Genomic DNA, 25615 nt, shown 5'->3' with positions numbered 1-25615 from the left:
ATTTGCTTTTGGCGATGGCCAGCTCTTGTTCTGCTTGAACCGCGTTATCCTTTCACAGTAACTGGGTGGAACTGCACTCTATTAAAGACAATATTCAATTTCAGCTGGCCAGGATCATCTTCTTTCATGACTCCATCGCCAAGAACGGGGTGACCGTCCATACAGATTTCGAAAATCCGAATTCATAATTTGGCCCTTATGCCATCTTCAAAGCCATTGGAGGAGTTCTACAATGTCAAGAAGCTTCTAGGTGCATTTACAGATGCTATCGAAGGTAAACTACATCATACTCGGTACTATACAATTCTACAATTGATATTGCTATCACCTTCAACGTGAAGCCTTCGAGAAAACTCACATTCTTCATGGCGATGCTAGTCCTGGAAATATTCTGATTGGTGAAAATGGTCGCGGGCTTCTGATGGACTGGGATATAACTCCGGAAGCCAGGGGCGTTGATCCCAATGCCACTCGTTTAGTTCCTGCAGACCCTGCCCTCCCAGCTGCTGTTAAAAGTGCGCTCGACATCAACGCGGAGGGACCATTCTATAGAATCACCATCAAGGCAATGTCTTTTATTATTGCGGCGCCACAGTTTATGGCAACTGCCTCGCCGACTGGACGCTCAACACGCACATTCAAAGCCTATGACATGCAAACTAAAAAATATGTGTTCATGAAAGACAGCTGGCGGATTCTTTCGCGTTCTCTGAAACCCGAGCATGAAACATATGCTACTTTAGCTGCCGCTGGAGTCCACCATATACCAACAGTGCTTACATACGATGACATGGACCTTCAGGAGACGAAAACCTGCCTAGATGTCAAAAAAGATACCAAGCGTGGAGATCGTCCTGATAAGTTCCGGAGTTTTAGGCATTATCGATTAGTCCTCAATGAATATGCAAAACCTCTCGAAGAATTCAAGGATATGAAAGAGCTTCTCACTGTGTTTTCTGACACGATCCAAGGTAATTATATCTCATCTTACATCGCGGAAGGAGATCGAATTGACTCTGTCGTTCCCATCCAGCTTACCATGAGGCGTGCGAGCTGGGCCATATACTTCATCGTGACGTCAGTGCAGGGAACGTCATGATTGATGACGATGGGCATGGTCTCCTGGTGGATTGGGATTTGTCGAAGTCTACCAAGTTGCCCATTGAGCAAAGTGAGGGGCCTAGCCTGCCTGAGCGTACGGTACGGAATTGTTCTTTGTTATATTTACGAGTAGATATCTAATTTTCTTGTCATCAGGGAACTTGGCAATTCATTGCCTATCGCCTTGTTGCTGAAAGTGGGCCCAACGACACTCTTCCGAAGCCATTACACAATAAGGACGATGATCTGGAATCCTTCTGGCACGTCTTGTTCTGGACAGCTCTTAGACGTGCCGAACATGACAAAGAAACGGAACACATCAAACATATTCTATTCGACGTGTACGATAGGAGACGCATTCTTGCAGATTCTAAATACACACCAAGTGTTACAAAGAAGTATATCTTACGCCAGAGCCAGTACATCACCAGTGAATTCCAATTCACCTCTTCCCCTCTTGCCACCACTCTTGAGAATTATCTCGCTGTGATCAACAAAAGATATATTATCACTGAAGCTTCAAAGCAGCTACTTGTGTCATGGAGAGATGCCTTCTTAAAACAGAACAATGAAGCTGCAACAGACGAACAAATTGGCTTACATTTGTTGTCAAAGATTTACTCTCACAACATGAAAACGAAGGATCTCAATGACAGGATTGCTTTAATTGATCCGAACGAATTCTTGCTTTCGCTTCAACCCAACTGGGCAGCAAAACTTTTGGAGGACGTGTTTTCAACTACCGATGTCAGTCAACGGAATCACGGGGGCTCCAACCAGCGTCGGCTTGAGTTATTGACTTATCAAAAAAGCTCGATGCAAAAACGCAGATCGGAATCTCAGTATTCTGCTATGTCGAGCGAGAACGATGATGAACGTGACGGAAAGCCACGTAACAAAAGGGCGCGCAAGACACCAGCGCTTTCGAGTATCAACGAAGAGGGAGGCAAATTTGGTAACCCTGTATAGGATGTGTTACTGCTCGGTGGGAAAACCGTGCTGATAAAACCCTATCTCGAACACAATTACCTTTGGCCTTAGCTTGGGCAATTACAATTCACAAAAGTCAGGGTTTAACGCTGACACATGCTACTATTCAACTAGGATTAAAGGAATTCTCATCGGGTCTTTCATATGTTGCAATTTCACGGGTCAAGTCTTTAAAAGGCTTGGTTTTTAAAGATCACTTTCCACTTTCAAGATTACAGCGGTCTGAAGAGACTCCTTCTATGAAAATGTTACAGGAAGATACTATACGTAGGATTCGGAATGAACTTGGATTTACTTTAGATACATATGGCATTGATCTTAGTGAATATATATAACGATTGAATGTTGTATTCTAGCAAATACAAAATTCAAATCCAGTATTCGAATAAAGCAAGCTCCCCACTAGAGCATGCCAGGTGCTGGCATTTAAAGATTAAGGCATGAAGCTTGAAGTTGTCGGATGCTGCCGTGAGAACTTATTTTGTTTGCATTTTGTTTCTTTGGACCCACTCCATAGGAGTCCATTGGCGGGACAAATTCAGCTTCTTCGCATTTGCTTTCTCGGGCCTTAACAGGCTAATGTATGGACTTTGTCTTTATCACGGGTTTTCATCGACGAGTCGGAGTTCTACTAGCACTCGGGTTTTATGGGAACACAGTACTTCAAGCAGTGAAGGCCAACAAAAGCGGCTTGAAAAGCCACCAACAATTAGGCCCATGGTTCACTCAAAATTTGTTCGCAGTCTTTTCAAATTTTGTTTGAACTCCTATCTCGAGCTCTCAGTGTTGCCCACTTATTGACGGCAATCCATAATGCCTTTCAACTCTTTTCCAGCTCCTCGATATTCCGCCGATGCACTTTTGGTTTCAGCTCAGTATTGATCTCTGTGGACAAGATGTTTCAGTCCTTTTTTCAATTGTACAGAATTTGTGTACTCTTATTGTCTTTCTCAGGTACTTTACATATCTAATATCTAATATCTAATCTACTGACCATCTCCCGCCGTGCAGCGTGCCCATGCCACTCATTGTTCGAAACTTGAATCATGCGTCGGCGTGACCTGGGTTGAACTTTTTGATTGGGTTGCTCCTAAATCTATCTGTCTGCTTTGCGAATTTGTGCTACATCAAACACGAACACTCCACGTTCTTCCTACTCAGGAAGGCTTTACCTTGGTCGCCGACGGTATACACCATACTACAACTGTTACTTTGATATGTGCCTTCAAACAACCAAAATCTTCTTGCCAACAAAATCAGAAACTAGACGGGGTGATCGAGCATACAAGTTCCTCAAATACCAGACCTTCAAGTTGACTTTTGACAAAAATTTCAAACCTTTAACGCAGTTCTCGAACGTCAAGGAACTTTTAACCGCATTTACAGATGCGATCCAAGGTAATTCGTTTACTTAGTAATCATCCCCAGAAATGACCAATCAAATATCTGCTACTCGGACTGCAGCCCACCATGAAGTTTTCGAGTTGGCTCGTATTCTCCACCGAGATATCAGCGTCGGAAGCATTGTGATTGAGAAGAACGGCGGTGGAATCCTGGTTGATTGGGATTTGTCCGAGTCGACTCTTGGACGGAATGAATCTACTATAGCGGAGCACACAGTAAGAGACCTTATCAATAGTGGTTGCACAATTGCTCATCCTATTATATTAGGGAACCTGGCAGTTCATTTCTTACCGTCTTGTGGCACCGCGCAAAGTCGATGAACCAATGCCAATACCTACGAAAGAAGATGATCTGGAATCATTCTGGCATGTTTTATTCTGGGTAGCAATGAGGCATGCTGAACACGGTCAGCCTATTTCTGAAATCAAGTCAATCATGAAGAATGTCTACGACAATAGACAATATACTGAAGCTGGAATCTCATGCCCCGAAACTAAATATGATAAGCTTTTGAACCCGCTCACCGTTCGGAAACAAATTTTCGCCTCACGTCCTCTAGAAACCATTCTAGAGGAGTTCCAACAAATTATCAGCAGCCGATACCAATTACACGAGCGGGACAAGGAGGCATTTCTTAAGTGGCATCAGCAAGTTTTAGAGGGCTCCCCGAAAGCCACAGAGTCCGAAGTGTGGGACAAGTTGGACAGCATCATTAAGCAAAATAAACGATTCCGATATCTTCAATCCAGATGTGCTTTGTCCCTTTGTTTGAAGGACGACTGGGCGCTCCAGCTCTGTAGAAATGTTTGTGACACCACCACAGAAGCTGAATGGAAAATTGGAGGTACCAACAAATATAGGCCAGAATTACTTAACTCCCAGCAATACTCTCGATAAATGCGCCAATCCAAGTCTCAGTACATGTCGAGTGCAAGCGATGCCAACGACAACGAAATACCACGCAACAAAACACCCTGCAAGGGTTCGACACTTATCAATGTACAGGTAACAGCAAATAGTTCGTAACTTTGTCTACCTCCATGATTTTTTCATTCGAGGTTCTATTTCTATCTCATCCTTCACCGTTATGCCACGATAAGTAACAGCTTTAGTCGCTTGATTTCTCGCAACTTTAAGCTTCATCAATGCTCAGCAGTGCGGCCCATATACCTATTGTATATATATGCTCTCTCTATGTACCTCAAATCATCTCAATGAATAATGAGTCAATGATACACTGTCCAAGTAAAATTTGAAGTTTACCAGTGAAGTGATCATGCTGCTAGGCACGTTACGCCCACCATGTTGTTGGACACCTACCGTGTGACTTTTGACTATACGCAATGGTCCTCATACTCTCACCTTTTCGTCCTCTCGCCTTAACTGACCGTTGACAAGCTACGACTCCGACTCTGCAGCCTACTCATGGGCATCTCATTGATTTGATTCGAAAAGCTTCTTGGGAACCTCGTTGTGCTTAAATAACCAATCAAGGCAATAGTCAGCAGACATACTCACCAAAGTCTCTTAAAAAGATTGGCCATTCACGCACCACATCGTATTTCCCAAATGGTCGACCGTTAGCCGACCTTGCAAATTGTGAATGGACTGAAGGCGCCGTGTTACTGCATAATTTTGTTCGTTTAACTCGAAACCCGAAGTCACTGTCCTTTTCCCGTGCATGTAAACGGTATCTTCGATATCTTCATAATCAAACGACATATTTTCGTTTTTAACCGACTCTGTGAGGGCAGACTTTGGGCAGGCTCATTGTAGGCCATTCAGAGGCACTGGACAATTCCGTGTGTGCCTCATTACCCAAATCGTGCGCCAGCGTGACCATTTGACTAACTATCTAACTCTACTTTGTACTACACTAAACGCGAATACTCCATTCCATATCTATCGACTCTGCCTTTGTCCCCGCTAGTATTCAACATAACAGCATCGTCTCTCCCTGGATATGCAGCCTCAGCAAACAAAAACCTACTTGGTAGCAAAGCCCCACATTCCGAAATGCGGTAGTTGGGCAGAACGCACCACGAAATTTCAACATTATACCGTTGCTTTCAACAAAAATGCCAAACCCTTGACCCAGTTTTCGCACATCAGGGAACTTTTAACGGCATTTACAGATGCAGTTCATGGTATACAGTATTTGTCCAAGTCCCCTCAGAGACGCGCAACTTAACAAATCTGTTGGTATAGCTCACCATGAAGCTTTTGAGTCGGCTCGTATGCTCCACCGTGATATCAGTTCAGACAACATAATGATCGACGAGAACAGTCGTGGTCTTCTAGTTGATTGGGACCAAAATAAGTCCACCATCGGCCAGCAGGCTAGTTTGCCTGAGCGAACTGTGGGGTATTTTATTTATATTTGTTACTTAGTTGCTCATCCTGTCTTATTAGGGTACCTGGCCATTCATGGCTTACCGCCTTATAGGAGAGCGTGAAGATGATGCGTCGCCAACACACGTGAAGGACTATGACTTAGAATCTTTTTGGTATGTTTTATTCTGGGTGGCAATGAGGCATGGTGAACACAGCCAGTCTATTGTCACAATTAAATCGCTTATGAGGGGTGTATACAACGACGTGCTACACACCGAAACTGGAACGTGGTGTTCCGAGACCAAATACGACAGGATTTTGAACACCCATACCGTTCGCAAACAGAAATTCACTTCGCGTCCCCTGGAAACTATCCTAAGGAAATACCAACAAATTATCAGCAATCGTTACCAACTGGAGGACCGGGACAAGAGGGCATTTATGCTGTGGCATGAGCAAGTCTTAAACGATTTCCCAGATGCTACAGAATCACAAGTATGCCAGAAGTTGGATAAGATCATTCGAGAACATATACATTTCCCGGACGTTCGGGCCAGTCATCTTCTATCACTTTACTTGAAGAAAGGCTGGGCACTCCAACTCTGTCGAGATGTTTGTTCCACCACCACGGAAGCTGATTGGAAAATTGGAGGCAGCAACAAATTCAGGCCAGAATTATTCACCTTTCAACAAAGTTCTCGAAACAAGCGTAAATCCGACTCTCAGTATGGCATGTCAAGTAGTTCCGATTCTGATACTAAGAAACACCTGCAGACCAAGAGGTCTCGCAAGGATCCACCACATTCTTGATTCAGTCTGCCTCGACATTATTGTCAGGGATTGGCCTTTGGCCCTGTTCGGGACTTTGATCGATTTCCATTTTTACAGCCGAGAAATGTGACGGTTAAATCTCTTGTATACCCAGTGGCCATCAGTTATTGTGGGGTTTTCTTGTTGTGTTACAGTGTGTCCAACGCAACCCATCCTCGCCAATTCAATCACATAGTTTTTTTGCTGCTTGACTCGGCAAGCCACAGATTGTGCACCAACCATGAACTTTTATTTATATTTTAATGGCCAGAACTAGGGTAGTAGGGTTCTTGTGAACCACGCTTCTTCAGGATGCCAATTATGCCAGTTTTACGTTGAAGTGAATCATTTCCCCTAACAACCGTTCTAGAGGCTCACCAACAAATCATAGCCAGTCGGTATCAACTGCAGAAACAAGAGAAGGGGAACTTCCTCTCATGGAACGAGCAGGTCCTAAAGGATTCCTCACAATTTACAGAATTGGAGATATAGAAAAAGTTAGGTAGCCTCATTCGGGGAGACGATTCCTTCCCATGCGTTCACTCCAGAGCACTTGTTTCATTTTTTCTGAAGGACAACTGGGCACTTGAACTTTGTCGAAGCTTTGAGCTGAACCTTACCTGAACGTCGTGGAGACATTTCTACAATGTTTGTATTCAAAATTTTTACCTTTTACTTGTGTCCAGTTTGAATGGCCATCGGTATCTTCCACCAGAACATGCATGACCTTAAAATTGGGATTAAAACCAACTTGATATTGCCGAACGTGTATGTAGCAACATAAAATGGGCATCCCTTTTTCTACACAATTGAGTATGGGGTGTATGACTTATCGGCCACATCATGGCACAGTACAACAACAGCGCATAATAGGGGAGACAGGAAGTAGTTTTACAGACAGTGGGTTTAGTTTAAAAAAATGAAAGACGACGCATGAATAAGGTTCGAGCAATATGACCGGATAATGTGATGATACAAATACACTTGTTGATTTACCTTGTCGTGAGATCAATCCTCGGAAGAAGATGTATCGTCGTACAGGAGTACATAATCCATAGCCGATGAGAGACGAGAGTTCTGAACACTGCGAGTCCTAGAAGAAGAGGCGACCACAGAAGCGGCGGCGGCGGACTCGGCAGTGATGAACGAACGGCTATCGTGGAAGAGTCCTTCGTCCTCATCGTCAGATGGCGAGGATGGCATGCTGATCAACGAAATGTCAGAGCCAGCATCGGAGAGGTCATCCTCAGTGGAAATGGTGGACGTATCCCCAGCGGCGGATTGTACGGTAGAAGAAACAGCTTGGCGGCTTGCACCATCCTGGGCGATTGCTGACGACTGCGGCATGATAACAGAGGAAGCCGCCATAGAAGACTCGTCGGAAGAGTGGTGGTCCGCTTCCACTACATTGATTCTAAAAATTAAAAAAAATTAGAGGTTGCGATGAAACAATTAGCGAATGACAACAACGCACTCAATCCATAAGCTACTTCCAAATAATTCACCGTTAGCTTTCAATCTCCAATAACCTACGTATCGCCCAGGACCTTCGGGAGCCTGAAAAGTCAAAGCATAAGTATCACATGAAGCAAAAAAATATGGAAGAACGAGGATGCTACAAACCTTTAATTCTCCCGTCCACACATCAATTTCCTTACCGGCTTCAACCTTACCCAACTCAACAGCCAACTCGCCTTTCTGGGTCGCCAGCGATTCTCCAGCAACAAATACCAACTGTGTCGACTCCGGCCAGTCTCGGGTGCTATCATTGCGCAGCCGCCAGCATTTCACGAACTCTGCGCCAGGAGGGAACACTTGACCATCTGGCACCGTCACGTCTTCGATGAAAGATGCACTCAAAGGGACAAGAGGGAGAGTGGCTTCCTTTGCATCGGTTGTTAGTGATGATGGAGGAAGAACATCAGCTGCCTTGGGAACAAGGGTGGGCAGTTCAGCGATCAAGTGCGCAAGAGAGGGAGGATACGAGAGTGTGTTATTAGACATCGAGGGTTCTGAAGTTGGTCGTTTGAGGAGAGCCTCCTCCGATAGAGATGACCCTGTGACGCTAGGAAGCTTATCTTCGTCAACGTCACTATTGGCTTTCAAAGAAGCGACTCGGTCCTCAAGGTCATGCAACAAATGTGACAACGAAAGGTTAGAAAAGTCGCGCGGAGATACAGTCTGTGATTTTTCGGACTTGGAAGAAGGCTCAGGATTACTGTCAGAGATTTCATGGATAGAAACAAGGTGCTCGACAGGCGGTGCAGGCGGCGTAAGTGGTTTAGCAGTTTGCTCTGCAGGGACGACGGGCGGGCCATGGGATCCTGAAGCATTGGCAATGAGCTGCAAAAGCTCCTGACGTTCTGCCGCATTGGTTGTAGGCCATGGGTTCATCGGTGTATGATTCGGTACAGTGGGCAAAGTAATTTCTGATGATGCAACAGGTGGCAAGTTCGGCGTGGTCTTTGGGACTGGACCAAAGGTCGGTGCAGCCGAAATCGTTGAGACATTCAAGAGAGGAATGTCTGCGAAAGGGTTGCCCAATGAAGCCTTGGGTTGGAAGATATCACCAAGGTTATCCGACACTGGTGGATAATGTTCATACGGGTGTGGAGGTCTGATTTCCCATTGTGCAGAGGACCCGAAGAACCCAGGAATCGAGGCCCATGATGCATGTGAGATCATTTCCGGCTTCGGTGGTACAGGTGGAGGTTTAGCTGGGGATGCCTTGATAGGTGAAGAGGGCTTTGCAGAAGGTGTTGGAGTCTTGACTCGCTCGTCGTCATGAAGGAAAGGGTTAACCAATGGTTCCGTAGGGACAGGCACTGGAGACTTGGGTGGCACCGTTGGCTTTGAGGCAGGGGACTCAGCGACAGGAGTCTTCACTTGTGTGACGACTCGTGGCGTAGTCTCAGGGATTACCTGCCTTTCACCGACTCTGTAGACTGTCGGAATCACAGATTCTGGCAGCCTCATCTTCAACATAGGGTGCAAAGGGGGGTGGACTGGAATTGGCAGCGCTTCACAGCTTTCGCAAAGATCGTAATCTGGGCAGTCAGGATGCATGCACTATATTTTTGTTGGCTTGCGCTCACTACCAAGTATGAGATGATATACTTACCTTGAATCTGCAACCATAAATTGGTTTGTTACAGCCTATGATACAGGCCGCTTAGAAAACAAATGTTGCACCCGGATATTCATAAAACATACCATCACAAGTAGCGTAATGCATTGGGTTAGTGACATTGCGCGCACGCTGCGGAATGATTAGGTTTTTCATTGCAACCTTACAACGGATGACAATGCTTACGACATAATCTTCAGGGGTTTGAAGTCGGGCAAAAGCATGTCGAGGATGTTGCTCCGGTGTAATGCTATAAAATAAAGGTCAGAAAGCTTCTAAGTACCAAATAAGACGATGAACTTACCTGAAACAGGAGTCGCAAGCATCGAAGTCTGGACATACAAGACATTTCTAAACATATGATTAATCATCCGCAAAGTCACTCGGACAGGCAGAAAACGTACATAACGATTGCCAATGATTCGCGATTCGCAGAGGTCACAAGTGGCAGGGTGGACAGCCGGAGATGAAGGCGCAGCGGGCTCGGGGGCAGGAACGGATGCTGATGCTGATGACCGCCTTTGAGACGGCCTTGCTGTCTCTCTGTCGCTATCACCGTTGAAGACTGTATGGACAATAACCCTGCCTGGTTCCAGTATGTCAAAGAACTCGTGGAAAGGGTTGTGCGCTTCAGCGGCACCATTTCCAATGCACGAATCGCATAAATCATAGTCTTCAAACAAAGCGTCTTAGATTCGATTCAACAATGAAAGATGCAATTAACACACCGGGACAATCGAGGCATTTGTGGCGAACACCTTCAACGACCTTGTTGCAAACATCACATATAATACCTACATGAACCACAGGTGTAGGATTCGAAGAGTCTACAGGAACTTGTGGAGTGGTATTGGATGGAGAAGATGATTGCGGGGTTGATGAACTAGGTGGCCCTGTCATGAATCTATCCCATGGTGTTGGAAGATGAGGAATGGGTAGATTAGATCCTCGAGCGTCTGATGCGCTAGCTAACTTCATCTGATGTGTCCCCATGTTGCTCAAACAGAAGCCAGCAGGCTTGTCGACGATATGGCACGAATCACACTTAGGATATTGTCAATTTTACAATAAAAATAAGCCAAGGAAAATAGTTACTCACCACCACAACATGGCAGTTCTCACACGAGTACCAATCCCCATGACCGTTACGGACTGCTCCAATGTTTCTAGTGCAATTTGAACAGACCGACGGAGGCGGTGCCTCATTAGCAGTATTGGAGCCATTTGTCATCATGGAGAGATTGGTGGCTAACGCGCTGTCGACAATGTCTTTAAACTCGGTCAAGATGACGCGCATGTCCTCGTTGGCACTTTTAGCCGAGCAACAAGCAACATCTGATGCCCTGCGCTGCGCAGCCGGTCGAACAGGCTGCGGCCTAGTTTGTCTCATAGAGACACTGCGGGTTGCCGAGGGTGCGGGGGTGGAATCGACGTCCATTGCATTAGTCTGACTTTCAATGGCGTTCGCAGAGGAGAATGCCACTCGAGGGCCGACAGGAGGGAACCGAGTATAGATTGTGCTCGTCGTCGGCAAGGCTAGAAAGGGGGAACCGGTTATTAATAAAGAGTGGACAGATAAATGCTTAGAAAGCATAGTACTCACAAGTAGTTTCAGCAACGCGAGAGGACACGTCTATGATTGTGAATCTCAGCATAGCATGGGGCCAAGAACGATTCCTGAACTGGCGAATGCACTTGTTATACTCGTACGCGTTGTGAACTTCCTTGCCGATTAAGATGCGAGAAGGCTGGGCAGCATCGGGAGAAAATAATAGTTTGGAATAATAAACATTGTTAGATAAAGAAAAGGAGTGATTTAGCTGGGGAAATGTATTAGTCGTTGTCGTTATCTGGGACGAGTCTTTGAACGTGAGACTCACTTGGGTGGAGATATCGTCGTAACTGGGGAAAGTATTGGTGTCTGGGAAGGTGTGTCTTCGAGTCAGCCCTCGATACGTGATTTTGATAGTAAACATGTGGCAGAATAAAGAGGACACAAAGCAAAGAGATGATTCAAGTTGTTAAGAAAAGAGGAGGTGGCCGCAGCAGAAGAGCAATCAGACCTAATGACTCTTTCGGTTTCAAGCACCGCCGTGCCGTCACTGTCACATTGCCGCCCGGTCCGTAAGCGCTGACGACGACACCAAACAAAGCTCGGCGATTGGTGGCACAATTCATTCAACTCGAGCATTCTATCTCATACACTTCAGCTCCTCGACGCGTAAGTGTCTTTATAAGCATTCTTGTAACCTCTCAGTTTACTGAATATTTGGTCCTTCAAGCATGAGTCGTGACGATGGAAGCGCCCACAGTGCTCCAAGTCACTTTGAAGGCGCCGAAAAATTACACCGCCTTGCGGATCTACTAGAGAAGCCTGACTTGAAAAATGGCCCCTTGATGCTGTTCCAGAGTTCGCACTTTATCATAGTCACTTCATAAGTCAGGATACCGTATTTCCATCTAGTATCCATCTTCATGATATTGATATCTTATCAGCTGATAAATAATGTCCACTATCTCATTAAAAGATGGTCTTCAGCAGTTTGCAGAAAAACACAGATATGCAACCGTCATTAGATAGTCACCAATCAGTAAGCAGCTCCTATGCAACGATCTTATGATGATTTTTTATTCCGCAAAGATGATACATACATTTTTGATTTCAATGTCCCTCAAGTAAGATAAAAAATAAAAAAAATGTACATGACCACAATCAAGCTGGGACGACTTCCGTGATTGATGCCCAACCCCTGCGGACGAGAAGGTCAAATCAAGGATAAAACTGCGGAAGAAAAAAATATACCTGGTAGCATTAACCTTCTTGATCTTCATTCCGCCAAGCTCTACCATCTCCTGCAACTGCGGCAAAGTCCTCTCAAACGCTATCATCAAATACAGTCAGCACAAGCTCCCCCAAAAAATCAAGAAAGTCCTCACAATTGCACAGAGCAGTCAACGCAACATTAATCTGGTGCTGAATACGACTGGCCTCTCCAAAATCAACGGGGATAAATTCAGGAGGTGGCACCGGTTGATAAACGCTCTTGTTCAGCTTCAACAGCGATTGGACGAGGTCCTGGCCTTCAGAAGAGACAACTCCCGGTTGAATCACGGTATCAACAATTAACAGACAACTCTACGGAATGGATTTTGGTAAGTATAATGAAACCAGAACTGATGGGAGACCACGAACATCTTCATTCAAAACATCTCGAATTTGTTTGATCATGATCGCGCCTTTCTCAGTGCTCCAGTCGTGCAGAACTATCCAAGACGATTTTTAATAACAAAAAATAAACTGAAAAAAAAATACAAACCTCGCTGCATCACGTAGACATATTTTCCTTTACGCTGTTGTGGCTTGAAGAAATCTTGTACCTCAAACTCCACGCGTCCTGTAAGTCCTTTCGATGCAATGTAGGCCTCGGCTCCTTCACGTGTCTCAGGCAGATCCTGAACAACGAATTTCTTAATGTTGGGGTACCTATGGCGATAATTTAGCTTCAAAATAACAAATATCATCGAAGAAAATCACTTACTTGGCTGCGAGTGAGCAGCATAGTGAGCCCTGTCCTCCTCCAACGTCCACAATACCATCCTTGTCTTTCGCAATCTCATCCCATGCAAAGTCTGCAACAACACCGGGATCCGATGTAGGCCCGACAGCCACCATACTATTAGGTCAACAACGCCACCGCACCCAAACAGAAGATTCGTACAGAAGCATAGCAAAGGAATCGAAAGAAAAAATTGAAGAAAAGAGTTAACGTCAGCTCCAACTCGTTATCACGCCGCTATTACCCCACAAAAGAAGAACCGAAGCCAAACTTACGATTGTCCAAATTTAACAGCTTCTTCAGGGTCTTTCGTCAGCCATCCGTCGGCACCAAAGTAGCTGATATCGGTCTTGTACGCGAGCTGGAATGCCGTATGCAGCGGGTCCGTGTTCTTGCGGAATTCCGGGTCAGGATGATTGATCATCTCTGGGAAGTTGGTCGCAACTTTCATGAAGAGTTCGTTCCTAATAAATTTCAAGTTCAATTCAGGGAGCTTGCAGCACGATCGTTGGGAGCACGTACATATAAGTTGCAAGGTGGAATCCTGGCAAGCCCTTCTTGATCAGATTGCTCAGACGGTTATTAGCAAAATATCCCTGCTTTGGTTCGCGGAACCATCCTTGAGTGATCAAAAGGCGCAAGACGCGTTCTACAAAAATATAACAAACCAAGTCAATCATTAATCATGGTCAAGTTAAAAGGCAATCTACGCACCAAGTTTCAACTCATCAACGCCTGTTTTCTCAGCGATCTCCTTGATGCTCAAACCTTCTTCCGAGTCTCCCAGGATAGACGCCAGACCGATCTCAGCAGTAAGTCGGACACCAGCAACTTCCATAACCATCCACGTATTCGCTGTAAGCGCATCATACGGAGACTGAATCAACGATTTGATAAGACCCTACACGCAAATAAATCCAGATAAGCCTTAAAGTTAATCTGCAGCAGGAAAAAAAATACACACCAAACTGGCAAGTGCAGCGCGACGAGCCTCGAACATCGCTGGCGTTGGGATGAAGGCGAGATCATCGATGGGATGCGGCTTGGACGTGTTCAACGAGAGCTCAGGCATATTCTGCGCGGCGAGCTCAGCCTTGAACGTGTCAATTGCCGCGTTCAGCGTCTTTTGTAGGCTGCTAAGTTCAGATATCGAGGTCATGGTAGGTGCCAGTATAAAGTCGCGATTGCAGTGTATCGTCGAAAGCTAGAGCGATGGCCTCTAAGATATGGGTTGCTGCGATGCCCAAGCGATATCTGCTTTAAATGATGCGGTATATGCACCCTTGATGCTCCAGGACCATATTAGTGAGCTCCTAAGCGAGCGAATCGCTCTCAAGGTCTACACCAACCCCGCCGTTTTTTTTTCATAAACCTCATTGGGGTTGTACAGAGCGCCGTTCGCCGTTCGAAGGTTCCATAACTTCCTATTCCAGGGTCGCAAGTCCTTCCCCGGTCTATGGGGCCCCCTCTGGAGTTTGAGATCAATGCAACATGACCTGTTCGCGCTTCGCTAATGGGGTTGAGGAGATCATGTTCGCAGGTTATAGTTGTACGCGCACTAATCCACCGGGCACCAGATCAGCAATCAGCCATCTTTTCCATTTGGTGTGCCTGACAACGTAACATCTAGACCGCGGCGTCCCACCTGGGATGGCTTAACGCGTCCTGTTAGTGCGTTCCACCTGTTACTGTAGTCGCCGCACGGCGCACGCGCTCTGGTACGCTGACCGCGCGCTACCGCGCGAGCTAGAAAAATCCATACGTTCAACCCTTCGAAATCGAGCGGGGCGAAACGCTAGCGCAGAAAATAAAACCCTCGAAATAAAAGGCCAATTAATCAATCAGAAAACCCTCGCCTTTACGCAAAGGAAAAGAACGCTAAGTCAGAGACTCTAGACTCCATTAAGTATTTCCGGTCCATCGACTTGAACTGAACTGAATGGTATTAACGTTGAATAGAGTTATGCGTCAAGGTTTTTTTCTTTCTTTCTTCTCGTATACGGTGTAGGTGATTCTGTGGGAATGGGAGTAGGGTCTATCCGCAATTCGGGCTGCCCCGATGTCAAAAAATTGTTTGGACATGGACAGACACTTTGGGTTTCCCGCCCTCGAGGCTCCGAGTCGTCACAGTCTACAGACACCGACAAGTTTTGTCCCCAGATATTTAGACGCCTTCCATTGCGTGGACCACAGTGCATTGAACTCCAGCAAGAAATTTTCACATTGATGCTCCAACAAGGGTACCAACGCGGTCCGCTTCACAGAAACAACAAGTGTGCATATCCGTCATAATCGATGTCGATTGTGAAAAAGCGGCGAAATCAATCGCGAAACAGCATTGGCCAAGTGGACGAGTGGCTGAAAGGCTCTGAAAGGGAACAACCCATGCAGGGTTGTGCGAATCAATGGACGAACGGCGTCACCTCCGGCGACGATGAATGTTTGCTCGGCCGCCGGCTCCAGCTCCGGACTTACCCATGACACCGCCACAGAAACTTCTTTCTCACCTTGTCCACCAACAAAAAACGTCAGTCAAAATCTACTTAGCGAAAACCATAACGTGAAGAAAAGCATTCACAACATAACTTTGACCTCTGAAAATTTTACCTGCTCCGCATCCCGGATCGTGTCCATCCGATACTCCAGCGTTTCCTCCGTCTGATAGCCAGCTTGACAAAGTGTGCATTTCGGCTCAGCCGCGAACATTATTGCCTCTACGACTTAAACCCGCCTTCTCTCTGGCAGGCATCATGGACAGACAATTAAGTTACCTGCAAAGTCCAAAATTCTCATGACATCCATTCCCAGCCTTGACCATCTCCGTCTCAAGTCCAACGCTTCGAGCGGGGGAAACTCGAAAGAATTCAAAGGAAAAAACCAGCGCTGTGCCTTCTAGCGTCTCTCCCACATTCTGATATTATAATCACACCTGTACACAATCAACGAATCACCAAACACCCCAACGTAAAAAACTAAATGCATATCTTCGCGGCGTCCTTTCGCTCGCCAAAGCTCAATCTAAAGCTCACTGGACTGAATTCATCCATTTGTTTCGGTCTAGGTTTCAACAGGACAGGACAGGACAGGCCCTGTGCCGACCCTTACCCATCGAACACCCTTGACGGAATGTGGATCTCAATTAAATTCACAGTTATCTCATCTCATTGAATCGCGTTAACGTTACCCTGCCGCTTGTTTTGGACTAGTTTTTCCCCCTCTGTACCTGCTCACAGACAGTTTAAAACGCCCTTGACTTTCGGTGGTGTTTGGTTCGTCGTTGGAATCCACCCCAGCTCCCCCTTCGCCTATCTTCCTCCTCTACAGTACCTACCTCTGTACGTCGGCTAAAATGGGTGCTTTCGATACCACCGTTGGCGTTCTCCTCCTTGGTATTCTCTGTGCGTGTCGAAATAGTACTTCGGTCGTATGTATGAAACTGATGTATTTTTAGTCAACACCTACCTCTACGGTTTGGTGACGTACCAGTTCCTGGTGTATCGCAACACGAGTATGCTTCATATTTATCTTACTCGGATAGTATTTTCTGATGGAGACACGCAGAGTTCAACGACGCACTTTGGATCAAATCCATCGTTGGAATTCTCTTCGTGGTTGATACGATTCACAGCGCCGTGTAAGTCAGCTGGAAAATATTTTAGGGAAGATATCTGACCAATTAACAGGGCTGTTTATGCTGCTTGGCAAACTGGAGTCACCAACTATGCCAACCCGGCAGCTTTGGGATGTAAGCTCTGCTCCACCACTAAATTAGAACTCTGCTCATCCAATAACAGCGGTAGGATGGACAATCCCTTTCACAGCTGTCGCCACATCCGTCGCTGCCATCTTCACCCAATTCTTCTTGGGCCATCGGTACATCTTCCATATTTTTACTCTAACCCAAAATCTAACCATGCCTTTCAGCGTTCTTCTCCTGACCAAGAACTACACCATTGTAGGCATCATTGGCCTGTTCAGTTTGACTGGATTCATATTTGGTGTATACGCCGGAGTCCGCTCTGGGATCATCGACAAGTAAGTCGTTCTATCTTCCAAAATTGGAATAATCACTGACTTTTTTTTTCCTGTAGAGTCGCATACTTTGCTCCTCTCACTCCCTACGTCATCTGCTGGCTCGGATTCCAAACCGCCGCAGATCTCACCATAACCAGTACGCTTTACTTATCCCTCTCTCTCTCCACATCGAAAATAACCATTTTTCCAGCTGTACTGACCTACGTACTCGCGCGCTCGCGCACGGGCTTCCGCAAGACCGACACCGTCGTCAACCGCCTCATCCGCGGAGCGATCCAAACAGGCCTTTTCGCCTCGCTCTTCGCACTCGCAGACCTGTTCAGCTTCGTGCTCCACCGCAACACGAACCTGTACGCCATGTTCGCGTACCCCATTGGACGTATTTATACCAACGTACGGCTTTTCCGCGGTGTCAGCATTGTTTTTTTGTTTGGCTGATTGCGTATGCATGATAGACTTTGTTGGATACTCTTAACTCGCGTGCAGAGCTCAAGGCTGCGAGCGCGAATGCGCAGAACACGTCGGAGATTGGAAACGGGACTAGTGCGAACGCGTTCAGGCTGCAACAGCAGAGCCAGACTTTCGCGGCACAAACTGCAAGTTTTCTATCTTTACTCTTGAAAAACCTAGATGCTAACACATCCGCACAGGTGGACGCTGACGCGAAAATCGCGGTTGAAGTCTGATAAAGTTATTGAATAAATAGATACTTGTCATGTAAATAGTAGTTAACGAAAATGTAAACTCAAGTGACCGTGTTGCATTACATCATTTTCAAGTGGGTGAGCCAATGGGCAGGAGTGTATTTGTAGAAAGAGGGCCCAGAACCTGCCTAGATTCATCTCTCCGCATTCCTATGATCTATCTCGCCAGGATGGAAGGAGCAGCTGGCTTGACTCCGTACCAATTACTCACGTCGACGCGGTACGACCCCTATCTGACGTCTTTTGGATGGAACAACGACAAGGACGGGCCCTCGCCGTTTTTCCTGCTCCCTCTGCACCTCGAGCGGCTCATCGAGGCCGCAGACACCCACAGCTGGCTCTACGCCAAAACGCTACTGCGATATGAATACCTCAAAGCGAGCTGCCTCGACGCTATACTCGAACAGCGCATACGCGGGCATACTTCCACCGCATACAAAGTAAACCTTTTCTTTTCTTTTCTTTTTGTTTTTTTTTTTTTTGCAAAAGTCTTTTTTACTTTTCGCTAATTTTACAACATCCACAGCTCCGCATCACGGTGACGAAAGAGGGCCGGATCGCAGCTACAGCTACGCCTCTCGCGCAGAATCTGACAGAGGACCCAACGACGGTGCCCGAGCCCTCTGCGATCGCGATCGCAGCGAGCGATAACGATGAAGGATTAGACGCCGGGCCGACAGGCCCCCCAATGAAGGTGTACATCGATAAGGAACCGACAGAGCCGTCGATTTTTACAGAGACAAAGACGACGCTGCGGGACGTGTACGAGCGGGTGAAGGAGCGCAACGCGGGGCAGTGTGACGGCAGTGGGTGGGACGTGCTGTTGTACAACGGGGACGGACAGGTGATGGAGACGACAATCTTCAATGTGTCGTTCTACCGGGGTGGACAGTGGGTGACGCCTGGAGCAGGGACGGGATGCCTGGCAGGTGTGATGCGGCGGTGGCTGCTGGAGCACGGGCGTATCTTGGAGGACACAGAGGGCATTCTCACACGGGACACTATCTCAGACGGCGAGTGGGTGCTGCTGTGCAACGGGGTGCAGGGCTGCCGGCTGGGCAAAATATACACAGAGTCTGCATAAGTAAACTAAGTATCGACGTCCATCCCATCGTCCATCTCGCCCAGGATATAGTCCACCACGTAGCTCTCCTGCACCAGCCTCTCTATCCGCCCCTGGTGCCGCTCAGAGTACGGTATCAGTGCTTCCAAAACTTCCTTGACTGCCGTCCGTCCCGTCTTTGCCCCACTCGTTGCATCTTCCTCCTCTTCGCCCTCCGCAAACGCCCGCTCCGCTGTCTCCTCTCCAAACGCCCCAATCACCCGCTCCGCCCTCTGCAGCTTCACAATCGCATACAGCACCTGCTGCGCCACAACAGACGTCTTTGCATTCGTGTTCCAGTCCCGCACGAACCGCAGCAGCTTCGCCAGCTCACTGCCCCGCAGCGTCCGTATCACCTCGTCCACAGCCGTGCTGCCGGTCAGCGAACTGCTCTCTCCCTCTCCCGCTACATCTCGGAACAGATTGAACAGCCGCCCAGGCTGCGCCATCGCCAATGCCAACTCTATCGCCCGCTTGTAATCCCGCAGTGCAACGTAGTTCATAAAATCCTGGTCCCTAGAGAGTTTACGTAGACACAAAAAAATTAATTAATAATACGCGATGGGACTTGCAAAAAATAAAATCGTACTTGAGAACAGCATCGGCGCGTTTGTTTTCTTTTTCCGTCTCGGCTTCTTCAGTGCAGTCTTCCCAAAAGGTGACCACAGAGTCTGCAGCGCCAGATATGATCGTGCGCTCGTCCGAGCTAACAGCCAGAGCCCACACCTAACCAAAAATCCAATCAACATCTCACTCATCCAACTACCAAAAAAAAAATCACTAACCTTATCCTCATGATTATCCAGCGTAGCAACACACTCCTCCTCCCTCACATTCCACACCTTGACAAGCCCATCCGAGCCCGCGCTCACCAGCTGCATCCCCGCGCACAAAAAGTCCACACGGAGCACCGAGTTCGTGTGGCCCTCGAACGTGCGCAGGCACGCGTAGTCGTCCAGACTCCAGAGCTTCACCGTCTTGTCCCCGCTGCCCGTCGCCAGCACGCGCTCCGCCCGCCCGAACCGCACCGTCCACACCCCGCGCTTGTGGCCCTTGCACGTCCCCACCAGCTTCAGCTCGCCGCGCACCGAGCCGTTGCTGCTCGTGATATACTGGATCTCGAAGATTTTAGCTGTACGGTCCTGCGAGCCAGACACGAGGAATCGGTCATTTGGCGAAATGTCGAGCGCGTTGATGTCCTTCTCGTGCGCCTTGTGCGTCGTCAGACTTTTACATCTCACAACGTCCACGTCCGAAGACGAGGCAACAGTTGTAGGCACATCGGACACATCCCACATCTTGATCGTCCGGTCCTGGCTGCCCGTAAACATAAACTTGAGCCCTCCACGCCCACCCTCCGGCGCGCTGCCGCCGCGTGCCATCGCAACAGCACCAACACTCTCCGCATGGCCCTCGCACACACCCACGCACTTGTACCCCCACGACGCAGACGACGCATCATCATCCACAACGACCGGCGCCCAGATCCTCGCCGTCTTGTCTTTACTCCCGCTCGCGAGCACCGTGCCGTCCGCCGACCGATCGAGCGCGAGCACAATCTCCGAGTGGCCCTCCAACAGCCGCGCGTCGAGGTTCGCTGTGGAATAAACGCGGATGAGAGACGAGTTGGTCGCGAATGCCACGTGCGTGTCGCGCTGCTGCTGCTGCTGTGGTGATAGTGAAGAAGAAGAGGGGTGGCTGAGGAACGTCGCGTCGACGATTTCGTCGTTGTACCCGATCATCTGGCGGGACAGCGTTCCGTCCACTGCAGAATGGAAAATGATGTTTTGGTCGGCGTGGATAGACACCATGGTCGATTTTGAGGGGAGGTATCTGTACAGCCAAAAATTAGTTACAACCATACCTCAATAGAAAATCGAGAATACACACAAAATATTTGTGATCTGCCGCTGCTCTTCCATATCTTCGTCTGCAGAAGCAGTGGCCGTCGTCGTCGCGGCATCCTCCCGCCCAAACGTCTCCAGAACCTGGCCCTTCTTCGCATCCCAAATTTTAATCACACCCTTCTCACCACCCGTATAAAATCTCAACTGTCCTTTCTCCACATCCTCCTCCTCCTCCTGCATAAATCCCACCGCCTCAACACGCTCAAGCACCGGCACAGTCTTCGCCAAACTAGGCGTCATCCCCACCGCCTTCCCACTCGCCTTTTTCGTCTTGCCTTTCATCGCCGTCGTCGACGCCGCAGCGGACTTCGAGTGCATATCCCAAATAAGCACAACAGCGTCTCGGCCACCACTGACGAGCCACCGCCCGTCAGGCGTCACATCCAGCCCCCTCGGCACCGACACATGGCCCTCCAACACCGCCTCAGGCTTCCCGCCCCCACTCGACGTCGACGCGCCCTCCGTCAAATTAAACACCCTAATCCGCGTATCCACCGACGCCGTCACAAGGTGCATCGTCCTCCTCCCCCCCACAGAATCCAATCCCAATGCATCGGCTTTCACACGCGGGAAGCTAAATGCCAGCGCGCTGACGACCCCGCCGTGCCCGCGGAACACATGCGTCACGAACCCGCGGCGGATGTCCCATACTTTCACGACGCCGTCTGCCGCGCCTGATGCGAGATACGTCGATGTGGGGTCCGCGCGGCATACGTGCACCGGGGCGTCGTGTGCGCGCCCGACGACGCGTACGGGCGGCACGCGCTTTTTCAGTTGTTCTGGTGGGCTGCTTGCGTTTGTGTTTGAATTTGGGATGGGAGGGAGCTCGTAAATGCGCAGCGAGAGCGAAGATGTGAATACAAGAAGATGCGATCCAGACGGCGTAATACATAACGAGCTTATCGGTTGCGTATCCTAATTTTCAAAAACGAACATCAGCACAATTTAAAGAAGAAGAAAAAAAAATTTTGACGGGGACACAAAAAAATTAAAAAAACGCACCCCTACAAAGCGGCAAATCTGCACTCCAGTCTCCACATCCGTCAAGAGTATATCCTCCGCAACACACGTAACGAGCCTCGTGCCATCTAGCGTGATAGCGACAGCACCAGAGGTATAAAGCGGCGCGATCGTACGCGCCTTTTTGAATCTACAGTAAGAAAATACCATCAAAAATTGTCATTCACAAAACAAAAAAAGAAAAAGAAAAATATGCGCACGCAGTCTTAAGTTTTGGTCGTCCGCTGCCTACAGGGACAGCCATCGCAACCTTCACAAGTAATTTCAGACAGAGCCCAAGAGACAAAAAAGAGTGTTCACGAAACCCTGAATCCCGATCAAACTTCAAAGAGTAATGGAAAATGTTGTTGTTTGTGCGTGTATGTACGTAATTGGCCATGGTTGCCTGTAACTTCCCGCACGCCCCTCCTCCCCCAACGTACTGCAAACTACTTTACAAATCATGATGCTGTTATACATACAACATATTCCCTCCCATAGCCTACAAAATCTGCAAGCTTAAGCCCCACGAACCCCCAACTACAATCCACGCTCCTCCATAGCCATGGCCTTATTTCTATCGACATACATACATGCAGGAGAAAGTGGGCGATAAGCTGTACGCAGCACCATAGCCCACATCCTTGTAGACACAGGTCCAGAATCACCGAATCGCGGAATAATATAATAATATTGCACTGGAGATTTGAGCTGAACGGCAAGAACCAGTTCCCAGTAGAAGAAGACGGCAAAGGGGGCGTTAAAATCGTCCACCAACCACCGTGACCGACCTGATTTTATGTCTCTTGATATTTTGAACGTTTTCATGAGTGGTAGCATGAGCATGAAAGAAAGAAAATGTGCGGTTGGTTTGTTGTTGAGTTTTGAGTGGTCCAAGAGAGCTTGAGCCTGTAAATTCCGGCCATGCAGCCAGAGAGAGAGAGCCAGAGATAGAGATAGAAAGAAACACAATCCAGATAGCAAGGGTAGTGGATGGGTACATGGAAATGAGTGGGGATGTTGATAACGATATAAGTGTGGTTTGGTGTGTGTGTGTGTGTCGTGTCGTTCAATGCAGTGCAGATGTGAATGAAAACCGAGAAACCGAAAAAATGAGAAAAACAAGGAAAGAAAAAAAAAATCAGAAGCGCGGCCTAGGAGAAAAAAGTCCTGTGTCTAACTTTCTCCTTCCCCAAATGCTAGCAACCAATTGGCACAGCAGGGATAAGAGAAATATATCAAAGTAGTATCCGTCTCTATATTGGTTGGTGGGGGTAAACATTTTGCCCACTGCAGAGCACCACCTGCAAGGGGGCGGGCGGAATAGATAGTGTCGCACATTGATAAAATGAAGCGTGTTGTGGTCTGTAATCCGGGAAGAGAAAAGGGGTTGCCCTTCCAGAGGCCCTCCGAGGCGAGAATAAAGAGAGAGTTAGAAACGCAGGTAGCCGTAAGTTGTTCTGTGAACTGCATCGTTTGGCATTAAAATTTGCCCAGTTCATCACGTCGTCGTCGTCGGCCTCGCACGCGCAATAGGCGACCTATTTGCCAAAGATCCCAGCGCATGCTCCGCCGCACGCCGCCTCTCAATCTCCTGGTCTTTCAACCTCTCCGCCTCCTTCCTCTGTGTGGCCTCGCGCTGCAACATGTCCTCTAAATCCCTGACAGCTTCTCTCGAACGCGACACCTCCAAATTCGCGTTCGCCAGCTGCTCTGTAAGTCTGAGCGAAGTCGACACCGCCTCCGCAGACGTGCGCCGCAATGACGCGATCTCCTGCCGCATGTGCTCCATAATTTCCTCCTTGTTATGCTCCAGCTTCGAGAATGGAGGTAGCGTAAAGATGGGCGATGGGCGCGTCGCCACGAATGCCGCTTCGCGCCGCACATACGGCGGTCGCATCTCCTCCTCGCTCTCAAATTCGTCGTCGGACACGATGGGCCCATTTGTGTCCATCCCGTTCTCCGCCTCCGATTCCTTCGACGAGTGCGGCGTCATGGGTGTCGCTGGTTTGCGGTGGCTGACCAGATCGCTAGTCGGTGGTGGTGGGGGCGGCGGTGGTCTATTCAAGGAGTTTCGGCGCGTGTCATAGGAATGACGTTGGGAATCTGAGGATCGATGCGCGTCGTGTGCACGTTGTGCCTCGTGGTGCCTATGTGCGGCTTCTTGTTGTCTTTGTATATCAAGGGCGCGAGAATCTGGGGGTCGCCCGTCATGCGGATATGGACGATGTGGGTGCAGATGTGTAGGTGATTTTAGCAATGGCGGATAGCCAGGTGGTGTAGGATGGTGTTGTCGTGGATCGTACATAGTGAGTTGTATAGGCGCAAACTGCGAATTGTGAACAATGGGAACGTGAGATGCATGTGACGAAGATGATTGGGGTGTCGGTGGGGGATGGCGCGACGACGGGGAAAGCTGCGGGTTGCTGAGTGACTGTGGGTGGGGCTGTGGAGGGGGGCCAAGGGACAGCGGCGATATCGATGTTTGAATGGAGCTGATTTGGGGGAGGGGCAGAGGTGGCAGGGGCGGGGCGGGGTGCGTCTGTGGCTGGAACTGGAACTTGGTTGGCGCTGGCATAAGGGTGATGGGCGAGTTCTCGCCCGACATCTCGCCCGACCTCGCGCCCTCGCCCTCCTTCTGCGGCCTACCCCTCTTGCGAGGGCGCTTCGTTCCAGGGGGGGCGGACAAGTTAACCGTCCAGTATGAGCCAAACCCCGGATCAGTCACAGGCCGCGGCTGGCGCTCAAACAGCCGATTCAGCGAGAGATGGTGGCGAACCGATTGCTGTACAAAATGGGTCAATATATGCGCCAACCAACACTTGGCTGCGCACGCACCTTCCAAGTCTGTCCGGCCGACTTGTAGTACGGGTACTTGGACTCCATTGTCGCGTAGATTTCGCGGATCGTGAGGCGCTTGCGAGGGCTGCCGAGGATCGCACAGCGCAGGATAACGGGGAGGGTGTGCTGGGGGCGGCCGGGGGTATCTGGGAGACATGCGAGGGTGTCCGGGCAGTCCGCATGTGCCTTGTGGTCGTGGAGGCCGAGGTCAATCTTCCTGTCATGCTTTTCAAGGCGCCTGCGCGGGGCAGGCTCGAGCGCCTTTTCTGGCCGCGCCTCCTCCTTGAGCGAGATAATGTTGTCGTCCTTCGCCTCGGCATCCTCCTGAGGACTCTCTGCCTCCGCAGCTGGCCTCGACCCCGACGCCTTTTCTGCCTTCTCCCTGGCCCGCCGCACCGCAGTGTGCGTCCGGCCCTTGCGCTGCCGCGTCGCAGGCGGGGGACCCTCGTCCTCCTCCTCGGGGGACTCTTCGTCGAGCTCGTCGATCTCGTCCTCGGATGCGGGGGAGATCTCGTCCTCGCCCTCAGAGGACTGGCTATCGGATGGCTCTGGCTCTGTCTCCACGGCTAATCTGGAAGAGGGTGGGAAGTTCAGCGGGGGCACAGGGACAATTGGGGATTGAGAGACATACGTTGGAGACTGGTTCTCAGTTGAATCTGGGTTGAGGAGGTCATGGAGGTGGGACATGGTGGGTGTGGTTAGCG

General features: G+C 48.8%; 9 protein-coding genes across 9 annotated transcripts; 5 read left to right on the top strand and 4 right to left on the bottom strand.

Annotated features, from left to right (window-relative positions):
* Window positions 1-198: 198 nt before the first annotated feature.
* On the top strand, window positions 199-2070 carry JR316_0000327 (uncharacterized protein; the record flags this gene model as incomplete). The annotated part of the gene is made up of 4 exons (XM_047886142.1): window positions 199-274; window positions 342-971; window positions 1034-1200; window positions 1258-2070. The coding sequence occupies 4 exons, from the start codon at window positions 199-201 to the stop codon at window positions 2068-2070; spliced, it is 1686 nt and encodes a 561-aa protein (XP_047753888.1).
* Window positions 2071-3308: 1238 nt separating this feature from the next.
* On the top strand, window positions 3309-4392 carry JR316_0000326 (uncharacterized protein; the record flags this gene model as incomplete). Its single annotated transcript, XM_047886141.1, has 3 exons — window positions 3309-3489; window positions 3556-3710; window positions 3763-4392. 3 exons carry the CDS (start codon window positions 3309-3311, stop codon window positions 4390-4392), a joined length of 966 nt encoding a protein of 321 aa, XP_047753887.1.
* A 1066-nt stretch (window positions 4393-5458) lies between these two features.
* Window positions 5459-6639, top strand: JR316_0000325 (uncharacterized protein; the record flags this gene model as incomplete). Its single annotated transcript, XM_047886140.1, has 4 exons — window positions 5459-5642; window positions 5704-5855; window positions 5908-6002; window positions 6045-6639. The coding sequence occupies 4 exons, from the start codon at window positions 5459-5461 to the stop codon at window positions 6637-6639; spliced, it is 1026 nt and encodes a 341-aa protein (XP_047753886.1).
* Window positions 6640-7647: 1008 nt separating this feature from the next.
* Window positions 7648-11742, bottom strand: JR316_0000324 (Protein JOKA2; the record flags this gene model as incomplete). The annotated part of the gene is made up of 12 exons (XM_047886139.1): window positions 7648-8053; window positions 8114-8196; window positions 8263-9667; window positions 9761-9795; window positions 9853-9898; window positions 9953-10016; window positions 10071-10098; window positions 10171-10439; window positions 10495-10810; window positions 10953-11302; window positions 11370-11514; window positions 11647-11742. The coding sequence occupies 12 exons, from the start codon at window positions 11740-11742 to the stop codon at window positions 7648-7650; spliced, it is 3243 nt and encodes a 1080-aa protein (XP_047753885.1).
* A 737-nt stretch (window positions 11743-12479) lies between these two features.
* JR316_0000323 (O-methyltransferase tpcA) lies at window positions 12480-14482 on the bottom strand (the record flags this gene model as incomplete). Its single annotated transcript, XM_047886138.1, has 10 exons — window positions 12480-12516; window positions 12570-12648; window positions 12704-12902; window positions 12960-13030; window positions 13084-13250; window positions 13306-13440; window positions 13599-13787; window positions 13846-13972; window positions 14038-14224; window positions 14288-14482. 10 exons carry the CDS (start codon window positions 14480-14482, stop codon window positions 12480-12482), a joined length of 1386 nt encoding a protein of 461 aa, XP_047753884.1.
* A 2190-nt stretch (window positions 14483-16672) lies between these two features.
* Window positions 16673-18044, top strand: JR316_0000322 (uncharacterized protein; the record flags this gene model as incomplete). The annotated part of the gene is made up of 9 exons (XM_047886137.1): window positions 16673-16721; window positions 16775-16831; window positions 16885-16957; window positions 17007-17068; window positions 17118-17196; window positions 17248-17358; window positions 17415-17494; window positions 17549-17751; window positions 17814-18044. The coding sequence occupies 9 exons, from the start codon at window positions 16673-16675 to the stop codon at window positions 18042-18044; spliced, it is 945 nt and encodes a 314-aa protein (XP_047753883.1).
* Window positions 18045-18232: 188 nt separating this feature from the next.
* On the top strand, window positions 18233-19146 carry JR316_0000321 (Putative aminodeoxychorismate lyase; the record flags this gene model as incomplete). The annotated part of the gene is made up of 2 exons (XM_047886136.1): window positions 18233-18502; window positions 18589-19146. The coding sequence occupies 2 exons, from the start codon at window positions 18233-18235 to the stop codon at window positions 19144-19146; spliced, it is 828 nt and encodes a 275-aa protein (XP_047753882.1).
* Window positions 19147-19151: 5 nt separating this feature from the next.
* Window positions 19152-22335, bottom strand: JR316_0000320 (Transducin beta-like protein 3; the record flags this gene model as incomplete). The annotated part of the gene is made up of 6 exons (XM_047886135.1): window positions 19152-19680; window positions 19754-19890; window positions 19950-20997; window positions 21055-21986; window positions 22074-22221; window positions 22292-22335. 6 exons carry the CDS (start codon window positions 22333-22335, stop codon window positions 19152-19154), a joined length of 2838 nt encoding a protein of 945 aa, XP_047753881.1.
* A 1236-nt stretch (window positions 22336-23571) lies between these two features.
* Window positions 23572-25598, bottom strand: JR316_0000319 (Forkhead box protein J2; the record flags this gene model as incomplete). Its single annotated transcript, XM_047886134.1, has 2 exons — window positions 23572-24855; window positions 24909-25598. 2 exons carry the CDS (start codon window positions 25596-25598, stop codon window positions 23572-23574), a joined length of 1974 nt encoding a protein of 657 aa, XP_047753880.1.
* Window positions 25599-25615: the final 17 nt, after the last annotated feature.

Source organism: Psilocybe cubensis, chromosome 1 (assembly GCF_017499595.1).
Source record: "Psilocybe cubensis strain MGC-MH-2018 chromosome 1, whole genome shotgun sequence".
Lineage (NCBI taxonomy): Eukaryota > Fungi > Basidiomycota > Agaricomycetes > Agaricales > Agrocybaceae > Psilocybe > Psilocybe cubensis.
This window is presented reverse-complemented; position numbering and strand designations above follow the sequence as displayed.